Below are 19372 nucleotides of genomic sequence, written 5' to 3' on the forward strand. Positions count from 1 at the left end.
GAGCTTCTGCTTTTCCTGAATGCAGCCAGGGATGTCAATTTAAAATGTGGGCTAACTCATGTTCTATCTTAAATACCACTGGGGATTTGGTCCAGGTATGTCAATTGCACAGCACCTTGAAATTGTCACCAGAATAGTGCTGGTGACACTGGTGAAACTGACCAGAACTGCTCAAGGTATGGGGATGTTTGGAGATTGAGGTGGGAAACTGCAGAAACTGATGGGAGCATTGGGCTGGCTGAGTAACTGTCTCAGACAAAGTCATGGCTCCATGTATGGTGGTGCTACCTCAACACCACAAAGTCTGGCTTTGCCAATACAGTTCAAAAGTTACCACCCATTGGGATATAGCCAGCTCTGGTTGCAAGGTTGACAAAACTGCCAAGTGGAGAAATTGGCTGTTTATTTCAGTCTTTCATGATATGCTACAGAACTACAAATTCTATAGGTAAGGAGTGCATAAAAACATTACTTTGTTTTTCTTCTCAGTCCTCTCACTTTTCATCTGGTGCTATAAAACACAAAATGGCTCTTTAAAAGTGATAGCTGTTTAGCTCTTTTCCTTGCTTCCAGCAGGCTGCTTTTCCCTTTTCTGGGCCTCAAATACTGTTGGTTTTTTTTCTTCCTTGTCTTACTGAAGAATGTATATTTTGCATTGGGGTACAACAAATGCTTAAAAAAAAAAAAAAAGACTGAAGTTTTTGCTGTCCACAAATGACAGATCGTTAATAATCCACAACACACAGGCTGTATATCTGCTGTTACCGCTCTGAGGTCAACTGGCCATGGTAAAGCAGGAAGTAAAGGGAAAGCTTCAGTGAACAAAAACAAAAGGCTTCTATAAGCCAGAAAAGTTGAAGCAAACTCCAAGCCGCTATTCCCAAGAAATGCAAAATTTGGCTCCATTTATATTTCTCTCTCAATGAGCACATTCATCACTTTGGAAAAAAAGCCAGCAGACAGAGGTGTTCCTTACAATACTCACATCCCTCAAGAAGCGAGTCTTCCTCACCAGCATCCTGACAGTCTGTGACTGCTACAGCTCTTTCTCCTCCATAGGTAAATCACAAAACTACAGCATGACTGAGGCTGACAGGATCCTCTGGGTCCGTCTGCTCCAACCTCTTCACAGGTAGGACCACCCAGAGCAGGCAGCTGCTGAAGTTCTCCAAGGAGAAGATCCCACAGCCTCTCTGGGAAATCTGTACCAGAGCACCACGCAGCACAGAAGTTCTTCATGGTGTTCAGAGGGAACCTCCTGTACTTCAATTTCATAGAATCATAGAATGGCTTTGATTGGAAGGGACCATAAAACCCATTTAGTTCCAAATGCCCAGCCGTAAGTGGGGTTGATATCCACTAGATCAGGCTGCCTCAGGCCCCATCCAACCTGGCCTTGAACCTCCAGGGATGGGGCATCCACAACTTTTCTGCTCAGCCTGTTTCAGCACCTCACCACAGTTTGAGTGAAGAATTTCCTCCCAGTATCTAAATCTCCCCATTTTACTTTAAAGCCATTCCCCTTGCCATAATGCTATCAGCCTGTGTCATTCTCCCTCCTGTTCATAAGCTCCCTTCGAGTACTGGAAGGCTGCCATCAGGTCTCCCTGGAGCTTTCTCTTTTCCAGGCTGAACAAACCCAGCTCAACTCAGATGTCCTTCATAAGGGAGGTGCTCTGGCTCTCTGATCATCTTTGTGTCCCTCCTCTGGACCCACTCCAAAAGGTCTGCATTCTTCTTGTGCTGGAGGCCTCAGACTCTTCCTTTTCCCTGCTGGTCACCCCTGTTTTGAAGCAACTCAGGATACTTTCGTCTTTCCAGGCTACAAGAGCACAGTGCTGGCTCATGTCTGGCTTTTCATCCACCAGAACTCCCAAGTTCTTCTCCGTAGGGCTGCTTTCATTGAGTTCTTCCCCTAATCTGCACACAATTCTGGGATTGCCCTGACCCCAAGTGTGATATTTTGAGTCCTTTGCCTTTGGTTCTGGCAGTGAGCACCACTGAGAGCACCACTGAGAAATGAAAGAATTCACGCCCTTTGGGTGGCAGGACATGGCTCAATTGCATATATCCAGCCCCTTTCAGCTTGCAGCTTCTACAAGATCATTGTGAAAATGAAAGTCCACTGATATGGTGAAAAGCAAAGTTCATGAGAGTCAACCATGGCACTGTTAAAATAATCTTATCTATTTTATCCAATTAATGTTTAACAAGATTTTGAAACAAAACCAAACAACTCAATGACATACAAAAAAAAGAAAAAAAAAAAAAACACCTTCATGGTTATTTATAGAAGAAAAGGTACAATTGATTTCAGAACACGCACACACATCTGTATCAAAATGATAATTTCATTTAACTTTTACCATAAAGTGAAAAAAATAAATAAAAAAAATAAAAGAATTCTCTTTTTTTGAAGGAAAAAAATCATACTTGGCAAGGAGCCCAGAGCAGTTGTAGACTTTCCCACTTGCTTTATTTGCTGCTCAGCACCAGTCATATGCTCCAGGGAAGGCTCCACCCTTCTTGCTTTCTACGAATGAGCTGGGAGATGTTTGAACATTGTTCTCATAAGGAAGTGCAAGTAGTGAAGCTTTATGCGCATATTTCCATGAGAGGCTGAAAATGTTAAATAGAAGAAGTTAAGGAAATTGAATTCTTTTTTTTTTTTTCTTTTTCTTTTTTTCTTTTTCCTTTTTTCCTTTTTTCCTTTTTTTCTTTTTTTCTTTTTCTTTTTCGTGAAGGTAACTCCTATGCTTAAAAGGCTGGTTCTACCAAAGAAAGAAGTGCAGTCACTGGTATAAAAGGAGGAAGAACTTAGATCATCAGGCACACGGTGTTGCTGGTGCAATAGATCCAGAAGGTAATAAATACCCTTTTCCTCTCTGAACCTTGTTTCTTATGTCTAATGCTTGGTAGTCCTTAATCCAGAATGAGGCTCACTGAATCTTATTTGTGTATGGATTAAATTGCCACATTTATCATGGTTAATTCAAAGCAATGTCCTGTCAGGCTTAGCTATGATGTCAAAAAAGCAAAGGAGGGAACTGTCCTAGGATTTTTGGAACTGCTGTGTTTGATGGTGTGCCTGACATACACAGCCAAGTAGAGCAAAGTTCTCTTCTTCCAACTGCACCACATTTATCTGTGAAAAACTGGATTTAAAACTCAGGAGTACCTCAGTGAATTTATGTAGCCAGATGGTGCATGGATTCTCTTCTCAAGTCTGAGCGTGGGGCAGCCTTTTGTCTTTGTATAAGAGAAAAACCTAAGGGCTGGCACAGACCAGCATATAACTTCTCCTCTGAAAGTTGTGTATCAGTGCAGACCTTTCTGTATAGCATGCATTGTGTCTCTTGCACAGCAGTCTTCATGAAAAATCTGTTGCCACCGGGGGTATTTATCCTGGCATGCTGGTGTAACTGTTTACTAACTATGTGGTTCCTATTCAGTTAAGATTTAATAAGGTCACATAATCTTTCAAATTGCATCTCATTGCTTTCCATTCTGGAGGAAACTGCACTGCAGTACTTGAGGAGAGATGTGGCCTCAAGTGTAATCTAGCTTTCCACAGTATTTGTACTGTTCAAAACAGCATAAACCAATTAGGGTTTTATGCGAATGCCTGAGTCAATAGGCATGAAATACTTCTTTAACAGAAGGTTCTACTCACATATGTGTGGCCTATGGAGACTTGTGACAGTTCTGATTTTCTCCATAAGAATCAAACCAAACATCAGTTTTTGCCTCTGCTAGATCAAGGTTCCTCAGCCATTTGTAGAAAAATCCTCACGATGCAGTGAGAGGAACCCTCCCACAGAGGACATAGTTGGAGATCATGTCTGAAGATTCTCTGCTCTGTTGGTGTTGGAGAAAGAAGCACAGGAGGCAAGGTAGTAAAGGAGGAGAGAAGGAGCTCAGGAAGCATGAATGGGGCAGCCACAAGTTTGGACTCAGATGGACTGTCTGTTGACCACAAGACCAGGGGATTTGTAGAGTTAGCTACTGTGGTAGTTCGGGTTTATACCTGTGGATGTGTTCTAAAAACAATGTAAAAGAAGTCAAGAAATGGCATAGCCAAGACATGACTTCACAAAGTTTTGCCAAACATGAGTTTAGAAGTGGGCATCCTCCAAATCAACAGTTATTTCACCTACTTTTGAATCTTCACAATATACTGAAGCAGAAGCGGGTAGTGCTACTTCCTCTGAGGTCTGCAAGCTCCAGGAGATAAATAATTTAGACCAGAGTATTTTTAAGTAGACAGAATGAGACTACATGTTACCCTCCATCATCTGATCCTTCAAGTTTCTTTTAATCATTCTAGGAAATAATATGCAGATTCTGTTTTCAGCCGGACTTCCAAGCACTTGCCAAAAAAGATCAATGATTGCATTAAAAAACTTTCTCAGTAGAAACTTATTTCTGGGAGGGTTCATGCAAATTGAGTGCTCTTTCTGCAAAAAGCTTGTCCTGTCCCCAGTCTGTATCAGATGGGTATTAGGGAAATATGGTTATAATATGAAGAAGTAATTCTAAAGAGAGATACAAGCCAACAATGAAGGTTTCACACTTTAAAATGAGCTGAAAAACAAGTTTACTATTTGTTCTGTCCAAACCAAACAGCACATGGTGATATCTTTTTCTTGCTCTCTGTGAGTGATAGAATATGTAATCTACAGACTACACTTTGTTCTCTTTTTAGGCTTTTCTGATCTAGTTGGATACAAAAAAATGTCTCAGTATAGAAGATTCTATGCTATATTTTTATCAGAATGATTTGTTTCACTTCTCAGGGGCTCTCTGAGAAGGAGTAAAGGAGCAGGTTTAGCTATACAGCTGCATCTGAAGAGCAGGTGCTCCTTTGCTGTTATGTACCAGGAAGCTGTAATTACACTATACCTCCATTTAGCCTTGCTTAGGACACCAACCTTTGAACCCTTATATGATTTTTATCCATACAGCCACATTCAGGATTATTTTGGGTAGGGCAGTTCTTAACACATACTGTTCAAGTGATATTCTAGGTTAAACAACTGTGCTGATTATTTTATGCTATTACAGATCATCCTTTTTGATGTTTGGGAATGAATCTTCTATTTTTAAAATAATTTGTTTATAGCTTATATAATATTTATATTACTATTTATTTTTAGTTTTATTTTATATCCACTAGAGATGAGGAAGGCTGTTCTAAGTACCGTTGGTGTCTGATCTTAGGTGTCTGATCTCTGTTATGTCCACCAGTAATCCCCTCCTGGAGCACAATGAAGAAGCAGCCTGTTTCAGTCTTGCAGCATTTCAGTTCTCCTTGTTTTTCCTGTATTTCAAGCTCCTACTTCCTTTTCTCCACTGGCTTTGTTTCTTATAACAATTTGCTTTTAGTTTCCTTTGCATCAAGCTCTTGCTGACTCCTTGAATATCTGGAGTCAGCAACTTGCAAGAGAGTGTCCACTGTCACCTTCTCCCCCATCCTGTGCTCAGCAAGCAAGGACTGCTTTCAGAATGAATTTGTGAGCAAGAGTTTTCAAGCAGGATGGGCCCCCACCAGGCCAGGGCTCGATACTCTTCATAGGCAACAGAGAGCTGTCTGTCACCTGTTCTCAATCAGGTGTGTAGTCGGGGAACAATAAGATGCTTTGCCACTTGAGTTTAGGTATACCCAACAGCTAGACAGTGCAACACACTGCTTGCAGAAAACTGAGCAAGCTGAACACTAGGAAGAAAATTTCAGAGTGGCTGTTGCCATGTGTTGGAGGCAGGTTGTTGGAGGCTTGGGGCAGTGGTGAGTCAGAAGCTTAACTTGCACACAACTGGGAAATCACACTGGCTCCCCTGTGAAGTGAATTAATACAGAAGTTCCCTAGAAGATAAACAAGTCATCTTTCTCAACTAATGGATGTGTTGGAATTTCCCCCTCCCCTTCTCTCTCCCTACACCTCTAACACTGTTTCCATTCTCATCTCTTTGGTGCTTTGTTCTAAAGTGACCATGGAAACTAGTGACATCTCAGCACAGCATTTGGATACAGACCTTTCTCTTGAGAGAATAACAGCCTCTAAAATGTGATGCAGATTGTGAGATGCACTGATGCATTTAGCAGTGCAAAGAGGAACAGACACATCAGTCCTACAATGTGATATTTCCAGGATTCTTCCTTGGCTCTTTCTCCTTTCCTTTCCCTTTCCTCATCCCCCTCCCCTTTCCTGATAAGAACAGCGCTGAACTAAAAGCACATGTAAGCTGGAGGCTTAGAGCTGGTCTAATCTCTGGTGCTCATACATTTGTTAAGAAAGACTTTTTTTAATCTTACATTTTTTTTCCCTCTTTTATCTCATTAACAAGAACAAAACAGTTTAGCATGGTGGAAGTTTTGTTACATCAGCTGCTTTCTGCAGATATAGCTAGAATGGCACATAGTGACATAAAAGATTTTATTAAAGTTACTTACAAAGTTAAAAATTTGAAACTTAACCAAAATGAATCTTACATTAAAAGTAGTGTTTAAAATGAGGCAATCAATCAACTGAGATTTATTTCTTTCTATCGTTTTCTGGGGCAGGGAAATCTTTTTTTGTTCACTAACCAGTCACTTCAGAGTGACTCCACACGTAGAATCTGAGCATCCATTTGGTTGTATATCAGCGAGTGTTTTATTCAAAGTTGCAAATAGCTGAATGATATTCCAAGAAGGAAGTAAATAGCTTACATTTGTTCCTCTTCGCCTGAGGGCATACGAATTTGGTACTTGTTCAGGAGAAGGCAGTGGGAACAAAGCTTCCTATTTTGGCTTGTAGACAACAGAAGCCCCAGTTGCAGGATAAGAGTGCAGTTTCATGTGACTGGGGTGGCTGGAGGGGTGGCTGCATCACAGCTGAGCACTCCTTGTTCTTCCTCTTGATGCTCTGGCTTCAGAGCCTGGGTGGCAAAGGAGTCCAGTGCAAAGTAAACATGAAATAATGTTTTGCAGTGAGCAGGACAGTGGCTTGTTAAGTTACAATGTCAAAGCATGCAGCAAGATGGAAAAACGCATATGCATGCTTTGTGATTGTTGTATTTGTTTAGACAAGTACAAGTTACAATAATTGGTGCCACCACCCCAGTCATCGCACACAGTCTTGCATGTAAGATTGTTGACTCAGGTCCCCTGTACTGAAAGAACAGCTGAGAATATGAAATATATCATCATAGTTTTTCCTAATGTTTGGGACTGTTTGCCACTTAAATCAATCAGGGCCCAAATTTGTCAAAGCTTCCTCTGACAGCAGAACTTGTATTTAGTAAGATGCTTGCCTTGTGGCATGATCTGAGCACAGCATAGGCCTTTCCTTTGCCGTGTTTTGATGAATCATTTTTCTTTCCAACTTGAAACGCAGATACTATTATGATGTCTCCTATTTTCCTGTGCTGTGCCCCAACCATTGAATACTGCTTGAATTTCTTAATCCTTCCTACTTACGCTTGTGCTTCTCCAGAAAAAAATCACTGCTGTTAGGATTCAGACCTTTTACCTGCTAAAGTGAGCTACTTTTCTTCTTTGAAGTATGAACACCTCAAGGGTTTGGGGCAAATATTTTCTATCGTAAGCTGCCTTTCAGTAAGGGAAAATGGTGTTGGGCAAATATCACTTGGACTGAATAACTACTGAAAGAAAAAATTACGAACAAAATGCAACTAAAAGCGAGTATTATATCTCCTGTTACATTTATTTTATAGCTTTGATAACCATTTGAGGTATTGCTTAGTAACCAAATTCTCTTCTAGAAAACAGTGATTCTATGATTTCCAAGTAATGCAGCATTTCTATCACTGGGGTTTTTAAGGTGTTTAGTGAAATATTCCTTTGACATGTCAAGTACTGGGTAGTATTTATGAAAAACAGGCTGTTCCCTAAGGCATTAACACTAAGAGTATGTTTTTGCAGGAACTGAGATGTCTTCACCAAATGATGTCAGTATGGAAGAAATATTGCTGGAAGACAATGAGCAAGACACTATAGAATACAGGATCCTCATGGCCTATGCCCAACGGAAGTTGCCAGCCAGCAGATACAAGAAACTCCTGAAAAATGAGGAAAATGTGCAGAAAGCATCATCCTTAATCAGGAGTGAAGGGGAGCTCCAACATCAAAGAGATAAAAGTGGGCCAAACCAAGCATCAGAATTGCAGCATGGTGCAAAGAAACAGAAAAGGAAAAAGCAACCCAAACAAAAATTCTTATCAAGATACTGCCTGCCCTTTTTCTGCAGTGGAGCAGAGCAGCAAAGTCCCACAAAAACATGTGCACCCAATAGTCAAATGGAAGATTTCTCCACTTCTGATACCTGCACTGGGAGCCATCAAAAAAGGAGTTTTCAGGAGCAAAGTATGTCTTAGTTTTTTCCTTTACTGTCTGTCCTTCATTTACTCGCTAAATACCTTAAATGATTTATGAATTGCTCATCATGTGCTGTTGGATTCCATTTAGGAAATCAGATTGCCGGATAGATCACTAGCTTGCACATGAGATTCATGCTTGTGACCAGCTTTTTGGTTTTTCATCACATGAAGATAAATATTATGCAATTGTCCAGGTTGCTTGTTGCATTGGATTTTTATTTTCATACCTGTGAAAATGTGAAGCACTGGGCAGACTGCAGATCTCCACGCTAAAATCGAGGAAGAGAGATTGTTTGGAGGCCTTTTCAAAGAGTTTTACCATGGAATATTATGTTCCACAACAGAGACTGAAGTGCTAGGCTTTCCTTGTAGCTCTGATGGCAAGCAATCAGAAGCAGCCAGCCTCAATTAGGGAGCAGTCCATGTCTCTGGGCTGCCTCTTGTAATCCCACTGTGTATCGGAAACATCAAAGTCTTCCACAATTATATAAACCTTCTTTACTTGTTGTTGTCACTGCCACAAGACTCTTCTCAAGTACAGATCCTGACTGAGATGAGTTTAAAAATAATGCCTTGTCTGAGATTGAGTTGGGGAGGTTATGGGGTTTTGAGGAGGGCATTTTCCGTGTCAGGTCTGAATCTGCCCTTCCATATACTAGAAGGAGAGCTAGTGGGGGTAGTTATGCGTTTGACATTCATGATCAGTTCACAAGCATATCTTGTACTCTGGCCCCATGTAAGGTGCTGCACTGTAGGCTTTTTTTTTTTTTTTTTTTTTTTTGCCTTTTCTGCTCTGGAAAGTGACCTGTACCTTAACTTTTCATGAAAGATTGAGAGAAGATGGTGAAGTATCTGCATTAAATCGCCAAATACAGCATATGATATATTGCCATATTTGATACGGGTGTTTGTCTGACTGGTCCCAGTGTGATCCTGATGGCTCACTGACCCTTGGTGTCACAGCAGTTTCTCTCTTACTTCACTGCATGTAAAAATATTCCTAAAATTTATCTCCCACTGACTTCTCTAGCCTAACACCCCATTCTCGATCAGTTTAACTAACTTGGACCAGATCCTGCCCACCAAAGGATCATAATTCTCCCTGCTGCCAAACTCCACAGCGTCTCCCAATAGTCATTATGTCATCCCAATACATTTTGCTAGCCATAATCTTCCATCATCTGGATCCAGATATCACAATCAGCTGTGTCAATTTTAATTTCCATTTCATTTTACATTGCTAAGGAAAGCTCTCAGAAGTTCTGATGGTCCTCCCAGTTCATGACCATGGTCTCTGCAGGTGGCAGCAAGACCTCAGTGGCACCTTACCCTGCTCCCATTTATCTCCCTGGTGCAGGTGTCTGGCCTCTGATCCAGATGTGAATTGTCCTTGAGCTGTCGACCAGATCGCTGCCCTTATTCCTAAAACATTATTTTTTATATCTTGCACTGCTGACAGCTGCAAAACACACTTGGTCAGGCCTTTCTGCAGCAAGTAGAGGTGCTCTGTGGGCTCGCTTGCCTGAGGAGAGCATGTTCTGTCTAAAACCAGTAATCTTCTTAGGTTTCTGAAGACATAATCATACACTGTCACAAATGGCCCACTCATCTTCTTAGAAATTCAGTGGCTCTGTATGTGAATGGGAGGAAGGAAATTTCTGGGGGTTAATTCAGCACCCTAAAAATGCAGTTTTCACTACTGCATTAGCACCTCACAACAAACTCTGCCTTTGAATTTGTTAAGTGTTTTGGATCAGACCACAGCTGAGCTTGTCTTGCTGTCTGCCAATTGCACTGGAGATGCCCCTAAAGAGGGTTCGCGCTTGTATCCCCAGCTCCACAAGGCTCACTGTGAAGACAAGTGCCTTCTAGCTGAAGCAAGTCTTACAGTAGTTCCTGTTGTTGCCTGGACTGTGGCAGGAAGCCCAGCAGAGTTCCCTGAGTGAGAGGTGTCACCAACAAGGTCAGCGTGCTGGGTGGATGAAGTCAGTCTGGCTGCTGGGTGCTGAGTTTTCGCAGTGCTTATGTCTTCTTTACACAACAGTGTTGAGGATAGGAGAAGCTTCTGTGCTAGAGGTTCCTCTGAAGGGAAGCCTTCTCTTTTGCTTAGAGTTAACTTGGAAGAGAGCATTCAAATATATCACCCTTCCTGAATCTGGTCCTATAGATGAACCAACCGTGGACAATTTCACCCTCATAATAATGTCTGTGATTCACAGTCCTGTTTCTTAATATGTGCTGTGCTTCTGAGTTGCAAGGATGTCTGCTAGTGGGCAGCGCTCCCACTTTCTCCCATATGGGCTACGTATAGTTAGTTGCTGTTCAAATACTAGAGAAGGGTGGAAATGCGTTGCTCTCTAAATTATTACCAGCAGATCTCAGGAAACAACAAAGCCCCAGCAATAGAAGATGTATCTCTTGGTATTCCACCTCAGCAAACACATAAACAAGTAAATCTCTGAAATATTTCTGGCCAAGATTACTTACCTTCTTTATTTCCCATTCTTCTTCCCAACCAGGCGAAAAAGCAGATGTCAACCATATTGTAGACAAACTCTCCGAGCTTGTAACTACCAGGCCTCAGCCATCTCCTTCAAATGTGACATTCAAGATGCTGGTGCATACCCAGGCTCTGGAACAAGATAGTGGAGATACTGCTGACGAAAATGAGGGTGAAGGAAATGGTAAGGGGGAAATCTCATTCTCAGAGGCAATAGATCAGGTTGGTGTTGCAGAGCAAGGCACTTTCTCCAGGAATAGTGAAGCACTCAGAAGTTCTGTGGTAAGATGCTGTGAAGGGGGAAGTTTACTCTGCTAATTTCTGCCCTGTTCTCATATTTCAGGGATATCCTTTGCTACTTGCTACTGCAGTTAAAGGAAACATCCTTAAAAATCCAGGCAGGTGTGACATGCAAAAAGAGAATGACAGCAAAGGTGTCAGAGCAGTGCTTAGAAGTGGCAGGACTGGGTGTAAAACAGTTTGCTAGGGTTTTTAGACTAAAAGGCTTCTGGGACAATGATGTCAGTCCCTCTTCAGCGAGAGAACAAGATTGACCAGCAGCATCTGTTAAATATTTGAACTGTCTGTCTTCCATGGCATCTGCAGAAGTTTGCAGTTAGTGCAAGCTTCCTCAGGATTTCTGGTTGTAAGAGGGAGCCTCTCATGCTTACATTTTCTGTCATTTGTTAAACCCAGCGTTTGTTTTAATGCGTTGCAGAAAGTGCAATTGGCAATCAGGAGAGGAATCTCCTCCCCTAATTTCAAGTCCATATTCTTCAGCTTTTGCTAGCTGCTGCTTTGTTCTCTTATCAGCCATACCTCAAAGCTTACAGGGCTAGCAGCAGGATACTAAGGCTCCTTCCAAGGTTCTTAACTGGAGCAAAACATGGTGCAGAGAAAAAGCATTGCCTGCTCCATGCAGACTAGAACTTTCAGATTATAGATCCTGGATATACAACTCTGTGAATTTGCCACAAAACAACATTTCTTCATGATTAAGTAACATAAAGACTTTGCTATGATGTGCTCTCTGGATCCTACTGGAAGGCAGCAATATTTATGTCAATTTCTTTTCTTTAACAGATGAAGAAAAGACAATACAAACAATAGTTGCACTGTTAAGAAAATCAGGGGATCAGCTAGAAGAAAGGGTAAGTCCTTCTGCTTTCAGGAGCTACACAGGCTAGAGTGAAGAGAGAGATTACACATTTACCAGGAGTAAATGTTTCGTAGCCATCCTCTCTGTCTCTGTCCTGAACCTCTCTTTGCACCATTTGAGGCTTTCTGAATCCACCACCATTCGTTCTGAAATCTCAATCTTCAGACCAGAAGACTAGCACAGATTTTTGTTGGAGTGTAGGAGGAAGACAACAAAAAGATGTGCACTTCGAAGGTTCACCTCCCTCAATCCCATTGAGTTTTGCTAGACTTTGGGCACTTGACTAACTCTGAGAACCTCTTGTGCTTGCATTAAATTTGATGTACATGTTGTTCTCAGTGGAGGAAAAGAAGACCTACAGCTTTAGGAATTGCTATAGAAAAAGGAAAATAAGTCTTCTGAGTGCATTTTGGAAGTTCTGCTCAGAAGCAATACAAGAACTCTTGCATATGTTCATTAGTAGGAGTATTTTTCCTATTAAAAATATAGGATATTTGTCTTCTTAATGCCTTTCTTTAGCTGCAAATGGGACTTAGTACAGCAGGTGCTGCTAGTATTTCTCTTTATCTTGCCTTCAATGTCATCCTTCCCCTGTACTTACACATGCCCTCAGCTACAGGTGAGGTGACATACCAATGTCACGCTTGTTTTGCTTTCTCTCTCTCTGCTTCTCTTACCCAAATCCCAAAAAAACTGAAGATTTTTTTTTTTTTTTTTTGAGACAAAAAAGTAGAGGCATTTCCATACCCTGAAGGAATAGCTCTGCAGTGAGGTGCAAGGTCTGTGTATCATCTCCTGCATTCAACACCACAATTAGCTTGTATTGCATATATTATCTAGAGAGGCTCTCCTTTCCAAGTAGGGAAGATAAAGCAATTACAACAGAAGTGGCTCGACATTTATTCTTATTTTTCAGTTCAAAAAGGACAGGAGTTTCTATCAGCGTTTTGAAGATATGCTGTCCTATGCCTTCTTCGAGAGACTCACCGATTTATTCCTGGAGAACATCTCAGCAGATTCCACAACCGAGACAGAAGATCAGTTACAATGCACCAAAGTTGCCTTTGCACTGGAAGTCACCACCAGACTTACTGCTGTGGACAACCATCCTATGAACCTGGTCATGGGCTTTGGATTAAAGTACCTCCAAGAACACTTCAGTCCCTGGATTCGTGATCGTGGGGGCTGGGTAAGAGTTTTGCCTCCCTTGACTCATGTGTAATCTAGAAGTACATACTTTCACAGAACTAGCATGGGCCTGAGGCACATCAAACCTAAAAGTTATTCTTGAACACAGTGTGTACTTAAGCTGTGGATTTGCTTGCTACAGTACATCTTCTATGCTGCAAGCTGTTTATTTACATAGATCCAAAAATTAATAGGAGACATTCACGCTGCTCAGCATAACACAATATTCCTGGCACAAACAGACTGTCCACCACAAAAACCTGAAGACTAGTAAAGACATCAGGAAACTTAACCACATGCTTGGCGTAATCTTAACCTTCTCCCTAAAGTCTACTGCTGGCAAGTTCTGGGAGCAGCATAGCAGTTCATCTCTTCATACAGTCTGCCCTTACGGTATGTTTTATACCTCCATACACAAGAACATCTATTTATCTTCAGCAACACTGTTCAAAGTGCTTTTTGTCAGCAGTAGTGCAGAGATGCTGCCCTTTGTAACTTGTTTACCTACCTTGTTGAGAAGCAAGAGATCCTAGTAGATTTGTACTTCATAAATCACTGTAAAGTATATGTCCATTGGAATAGACAGCATGTGAGATCAGGAAGTTCTACTAGACTGACCCCAGCAGATTTGAAAGTAGGATCAGAGTCATCATTGCTTTTAAAATTTTTATGTCTTCTTTCTCTATTACAGGACAAGGCTTTGAGTTCACTGGATCAAGAAGAAGTAGAATAATTGTGACTGAGTTCATTCTTCAGGGTGCCTGAGCCTACAGTTAAGGAACACACAGAATTTGATACCACTGGCTACATATTTTTATTTTTCACATGGAATGTCTGACTGTTGCATTTCTAAGTCTGATGGGTACAATAGCACTTTCTCAAAGTAGGTATTGATGTACTTTCTAGTGGATCTGAACTCACTTCCAACATCCCTGGAGCATTCAGCCTCACGGACAGTGATTTCAGTTAGATTTCTGGGTACAGTTGCTTGCAACTACTCTTACAGGTGGATGTTAAAATGCACATGGGAGGAAAAGAAGGGTAAGCCATCAGTTACCAGTCCCGCAGTGCCTTGTTAGTAGGTGTACCCACATACTACTGTCAGTCTTGCCTCTCTCTCCCTTTCCCTGCTTAGTTTCTCCAAAGTATTCATGCCATCTTATAATTCTGACAGGGACTGAGTAAAGTTAAAGGAAGCTATTTGCTCCAGTGCCTTCCACCTTCCCCCAAGATAATAGACTTGATCTACCTTAAGGTATTTTAATTTGAGTACTTTTGTTATAAATCTCTTCAAAGCATATGGCAATAGATGCTGGCTTTTACATTGCTATTTTTTCCACTGAAGTGGAAAATACAAGCATGGTGAGAGATTTTTTATCCAAGAAATTTAAAACTTAATCCTAGTGTGTGTTTCTCATTATAGAAAAGAAGCTCGATGCTGTTTAATCTCAGGGATTTCTCAGTAAACAGAACTGTACTTTCACTCATCGAAGATGAACGAACTCATTAGAGTTCCTGAAGCTGTAGGTGTGGCAGAGGAAGGAATAACAGCTCGTCATTTAAAGCAGAGATGCGTTCCAGTTAAGCTATTCATTATTTTAAGTCTTGCCTTGTGACACATTTAGTCATGACTTTTGGATTTCCATCCCCTGAAAATCCTCAGTGGATGGAGAGGGAACTTGGAACAACTCCTGAAGCTGTACCATCGTGGTGTTGCTCCTGTGATTTTCTAGTACAAAGAGTTGTTTTTTCTGAAAATGCTCTCTGCCCCTCAGTAAGATGCTCTCCTATTACAGGTACTCATTCTGACTGTACAAGTATGTTATCTGTTGAAATTGCATGAGGAACTTACTAACAAATTATGAATTTGAATGAAAGTGATAAAAAGCATTTTAACTGGGTGTGTAAAATATGCAATACCATAAAAGATGAAGTATTTTTCTAATAAACCTTAAATTTTCAACTTATGTGTAGCAAGCTGCTGCTGTTTGGACATGTATGTGTGAAACAAGACAGAGAACAGATGCTGGAGTGAGCTTTGTTTCCCTGTTTCAAAGGAATTTGGAATCACTTGTTACATCTCTAAACTGTAAATTTAGGATTCTCTTAGTTGTTAAGAACATTCAGTCTTTCTGATCACTTCAGATATCCCAAAATGGGGGCTGGGTCTGGGGCAGCATAATCTGGGGAGAGAGACAAGCATTTAACCAGAAGCTCAATTTGTTATTTTTCTAAGGAGAAAAACATCCTTCCTTTTGTCTGACGCCTTTTTCCAATGAAAAGTGTTGTGTGGTGTAATGCCCTTCCTCACACTAGAGGCTGCTGTTTTATTTATTATAAATTTGATTGGATGCAAAAGCAAGCTTGTTAACTAGATGTTGGCACTGAGGAACTAGAAGTGATTCCACTTTAATTACAGGCAGACCAGACTTTGTCTTCTGGCACATACCAGATTGCCATTTGTTGAGCGCTAGCCTGTGGAAGTCTCTATTTTTTTGTCTTGAAGAACAGTCTGCTGTTTAGGTAGGTGAAAATTTTGCATTTGTGAGTGTGATTATTAAGCTGAAGGTTTAAGAACTCTGAACCCACACTTGCCTCTCCTTCCCAATCTGGTACTTAGGGCTAGTTTCATGCCAAAGACGAAGCCAAGATAGCAGGACAGCAAGATAGACAATTTTGGATGTGAATGTGAATACTAGCCATCTAAGAAAAGATGCTCAGCTGGTTTTTATTTGCTCTGGGTAGTTCAGAGGGACTTTTTCAGTAGCAGTAGGGGCCAGCATAGATAATCAGCCAAGTGAGCTGTTTCTTATTTAGTCAGTCTTACATTTATCATCCACGTCAGTTAGACTTTAAGAGCAACCTACTCCTTTTATGGCAGAGATCTGTGGTAACCTTCTTGCTGGAATGATGGTTTTGGTTTATTGTGGGAGCAGTCAGCAAGGCTGAGCACCAAGTTGTTGTCCCTGCTCCTGGCTGGTATTAATTAGCAAAATTCTACTACTGGCTCAACCAGTCTTGCCTTGTTTTCTTTTTTTAATCTGTGATGACTAAGCCAGTGGCAGACAAATGTGTGAGTCTGGGATGTGTATGGGAGTAGAGGGAATGTTGTGAAGGACAGTACCTGTCCATGCCTTCATTTTACTTGAGTGTCTCACAAGAAATACTTCTCCCTGTATTGCTGTAGGACCCTGTTGTGACAATCTGGGGTGTTACTTTGAAGATAGAGTGGTCTACTGTTAAAACAGATTGGGTTGTTTGGGTCTGCTATTAAAGAATCATAGAATGGCTTGGGTTGGAAGGGGTCTTTAAGACCATCAAGTTCCAACCCCCTGCAATATATATATATATATATACATATATATATATTACTACATATCTAAGCTGTTTGTTCTATCAGCTAACTCAGTTTTAAAATGAGCTTATTTTACTGAGCACTGAAGTTTCAAAGACAGAGTGTAGCCCTCTGTAGGCAGTGCCACAATTTATCTCATCCTGCAGTTGCCTTCTAGGCTGTGTAAAATTGAGCCGGTCTGCTGGGGCAACCCAGGAGCTGCTGTTCCAATCTAACTCACCCTCCATGAGCCAGAGCTCTTACTGTAAGTGGAATCTGCCCCCAGTGCTGTTCCTGATGTTAAAGCATCAGAAAAGAGGATCCCACTGCCCATGTGTGTAGACACTGCACAAATGGGCTGTGCCAAGGCTCATGGCTGCAGCACCCTTAGCTCAGTGAGTAAGAAGCAGGAGGTAGAAATGACAGAATACAGTCTGGAGTCCTTGCCCCAAACCAAACATTCCAATGCTCCATTGCTTACCTTTGTTCCAGCCATCAGAGGAGGGATTTCTTTTGGCTCTCAGCTGGTAGAGCTGCAGTTTTCCTGTGGAACAGGCTGGTAAAGTATTAATTCTTCTTGCTGTATCACATGGCCTCCATCCTTTCAGAACTGTCTCCTTTTTCCTTCCCACAGGAGAAGAGTGAACACCTGCATATCAGTAGTCAGCAGGTTGACAGAAAGTGAATTGCAGTGGAATAATGAGGGGAATAGCCCAAGAGATACCACTGTCTGAAATGTGGATTTATGGTCTAAGATTCGTCTTCTGCCAAGTCCAAAAACCTGGAAGAAGTTCAGGGTGAGAAATTCACAGTTGGGGCACTGAAGTGTGAGTGAAAGGTGAGAACTGAGCAGAAAACATTAAAGCCTTGCTTGTTCATTGTCTGTTCTGTGCTTGCCAGGGGTGGTATAAACTCCAAAAGAGAGACAGAAGTTGTGGAGAAGTTGCTGAATATCTAGTGCTGTGGGGTGGATTAGGATATGTCCTTGGGTTGGAACTACTGCAGCTCATCCTCATCGGCCAACAGAACTTTTCTCCTGTGTCCCCTGACTTGCTCCACTGCATTTCTGCTTCACCCAAAGCAAAAAAGCTTTTTTTGCTGGGCAAGATGCACAAACAATGCATTTTCCTGTCTAGGGTGATGGAAATGATGAGTTGCAAAAAGATTTCTTGCTGGAGTCAGCATCATTGCTGGCTGATATGATCTCTGTGTTGACTTTCAAGATAGCCTTCTTTTCATCTTCCTATCCCAGGGTCACCCTTGGTAGAAGCATGCAAAACCTGGCTCTTATCTCTGTTCTAGCAGGAGGCAGAGATGCTTCCTAGGCAAAGTCAACATGCTAATGCAAATCCAGCCCAGTTCATCACTGGGACATGCTGGAGAGAGATTGAATCTAGGTTTCTGGAAGATAACTATTATAAATGGAGATTTCTGCCTGCCCCTGCAATTTCTACTTTAAATACACATTATACATAGCACTGCAGTGGAAAAATTGAGTTACACTCTGTGCTAGCTATCTGAATCTGCATTTGCTTGAATGACAGCTGATCTGACACTGTGGGTGTGAAATGTGTTTTTTCGTCCTTTATACTCTCCCTGCTGCAAAGTCTGAAAAGGCATATCCAGAGGAGTGGTGCTCCTCAGGGGTCAGTACTGGGGCCTGTTCTGCTGTTATCTTAATTGATAAGCTGGACAAAGGGATTGAGTGCACCCACAACAAATTTGCAGATGACACCAAGTTGGGAGGAAGTGTCAATCTGCTTGAGAGTAGGATGGCCCTCCAGAGGGATCTAGTGGGCTAAGACCAATTGTTAGCTTCAAAAAAAGTTGATTTCCCTCATGCTTATAAGCTCCCTGTCTTAGCTGACAACCATCTGAACACGAGCCCAGGTGGCCAAGAATGCCAGTGGCATCCTGACTTGTGTCAGAAATAGTGTTGCCAGCAGGAGCAGGGAGGTTATTTTCCCTCTGTACCCAGCCCTGGTGGGGCCACCATTTAAATACTGTGTTCAGTTTTGGGCCCCTCACTACAGGAAAGACATTGAGGCCCTGGAGTTTGTACAGAGAAGGGTGATGAAGTTGGTGAGGGGTCTGGAGCATAAGTCTTCCAAGAAGGGGCTGAGAGAACTGGGATTGTTTAATCTGGAGATGAGGAGGCTCAGGAGAGACCTTATAGCTCTCTACAGCTACATGAAAAGAGGTTGTGGTTGGGTGGATATCAGCCTCTTTTCCCAGGTAACAGTGATAGGACAAGAGGTAGTGGCCCAAAGTTATGCCAGGGGAGGTTCATGCTAGAAACCTTGTCTGGGATAACTGTGTTAGGAAAAATTTCTTCTCAGAAGGAGTGGTGAGGTATTGGAATGGGATGCCCAAGGAAGTGATGGAGTCACCATCCCTGGAGGTGTTCAAGAAATGCGTAAATCATAGAATCATAGAATTTCTCAGGTTGGAAAAGACTTTCAAGATCATTAAGTCTGACCACAATCTAACCATACTCCCCTAACTCTAACAAACCATCACTAAATCATCTCCTTGAGCACCACATCCAAACGGTTTTTAAACACATTCAGTGATGGTGATTCAACCACCTTCCTGGGGAGCCTATTCCAGTGTTTAACAACCTTTTCTATAAAGAAGTTTTTCCTGATATCCAACCTAAAACTCCACTGGCGCAACTTGAGGCCATTTCCCCTCATCCTGTCACCTGTCACCAATGAGAAGAGACCAACACCACCCTCGCTGCGATCACCATTCTGGTTTTTGAAGAGAGCAGTGAGGTCTCCCCTCAGTCTCCTTTTCCCCAGACTAAACA

General features: G+C 41.8%; 1 protein-coding gene across 1 annotated transcript; it reads left to right on the forward strand.

Annotated features, from left to right (window-relative positions):
* Positions 1-2584: 2584 nt before the first annotated feature.
* Positions 2585-15192, forward strand: BCL2L14 (BCL2 like 14). The gene is made up of 6 exons (XM_031603191.2): positions 2585-2863; positions 7925-8365; positions 10899-11063; positions 11963-12030; positions 12955-13227; positions 13918-15192. The coding sequence occupies exons 2-6, from the start codon at positions 7933-7935 to the stop codon at positions 13957-13959; spliced, it is 981 nt and encodes a 326-aa protein (XP_031459051.2). The 5' UTR covers positions 2585-2863; positions 7925-7932; the 3' UTR covers positions 13960-15192.
* Positions 15193-19372: the final 4180 nt, after the last annotated feature.

Source organism: Phasianus colchicus, chromosome 1 (assembly GCF_987193195.1).
Source record: "Phasianus colchicus chromosome 1, bPhaCol1.hap1.1, whole genome shotgun sequence".
Taxonomy (NCBI): domain Eukaryota; kingdom Metazoa; phylum Chordata; class Aves; order Galliformes; family Phasianidae; genus Phasianus; species Phasianus colchicus.

Coding starts and splice junctions, on each gene's coding strand:
- BCL2L14 (XM_031603191.2), top strand. CDS start 7,933: ATGTCTTCACCAAATGATGTCAGTATGGAAGAAATATTGCTGGAAGAC. Junction 11,064..11,962: donor AAATGAGGGTGAAGGAAATG/GTAAGGGGGAAA, acceptor TTTCTTTAACAG/ATGAAGAAAAGACAATACAA. Junction 13,228..13,917: donor TTCGTGATCGTGGGGGCTGG/GTAAGAGTTTTG, acceptor TCTCTATTACAG/GACAAGGCTTTGAGTTCACT.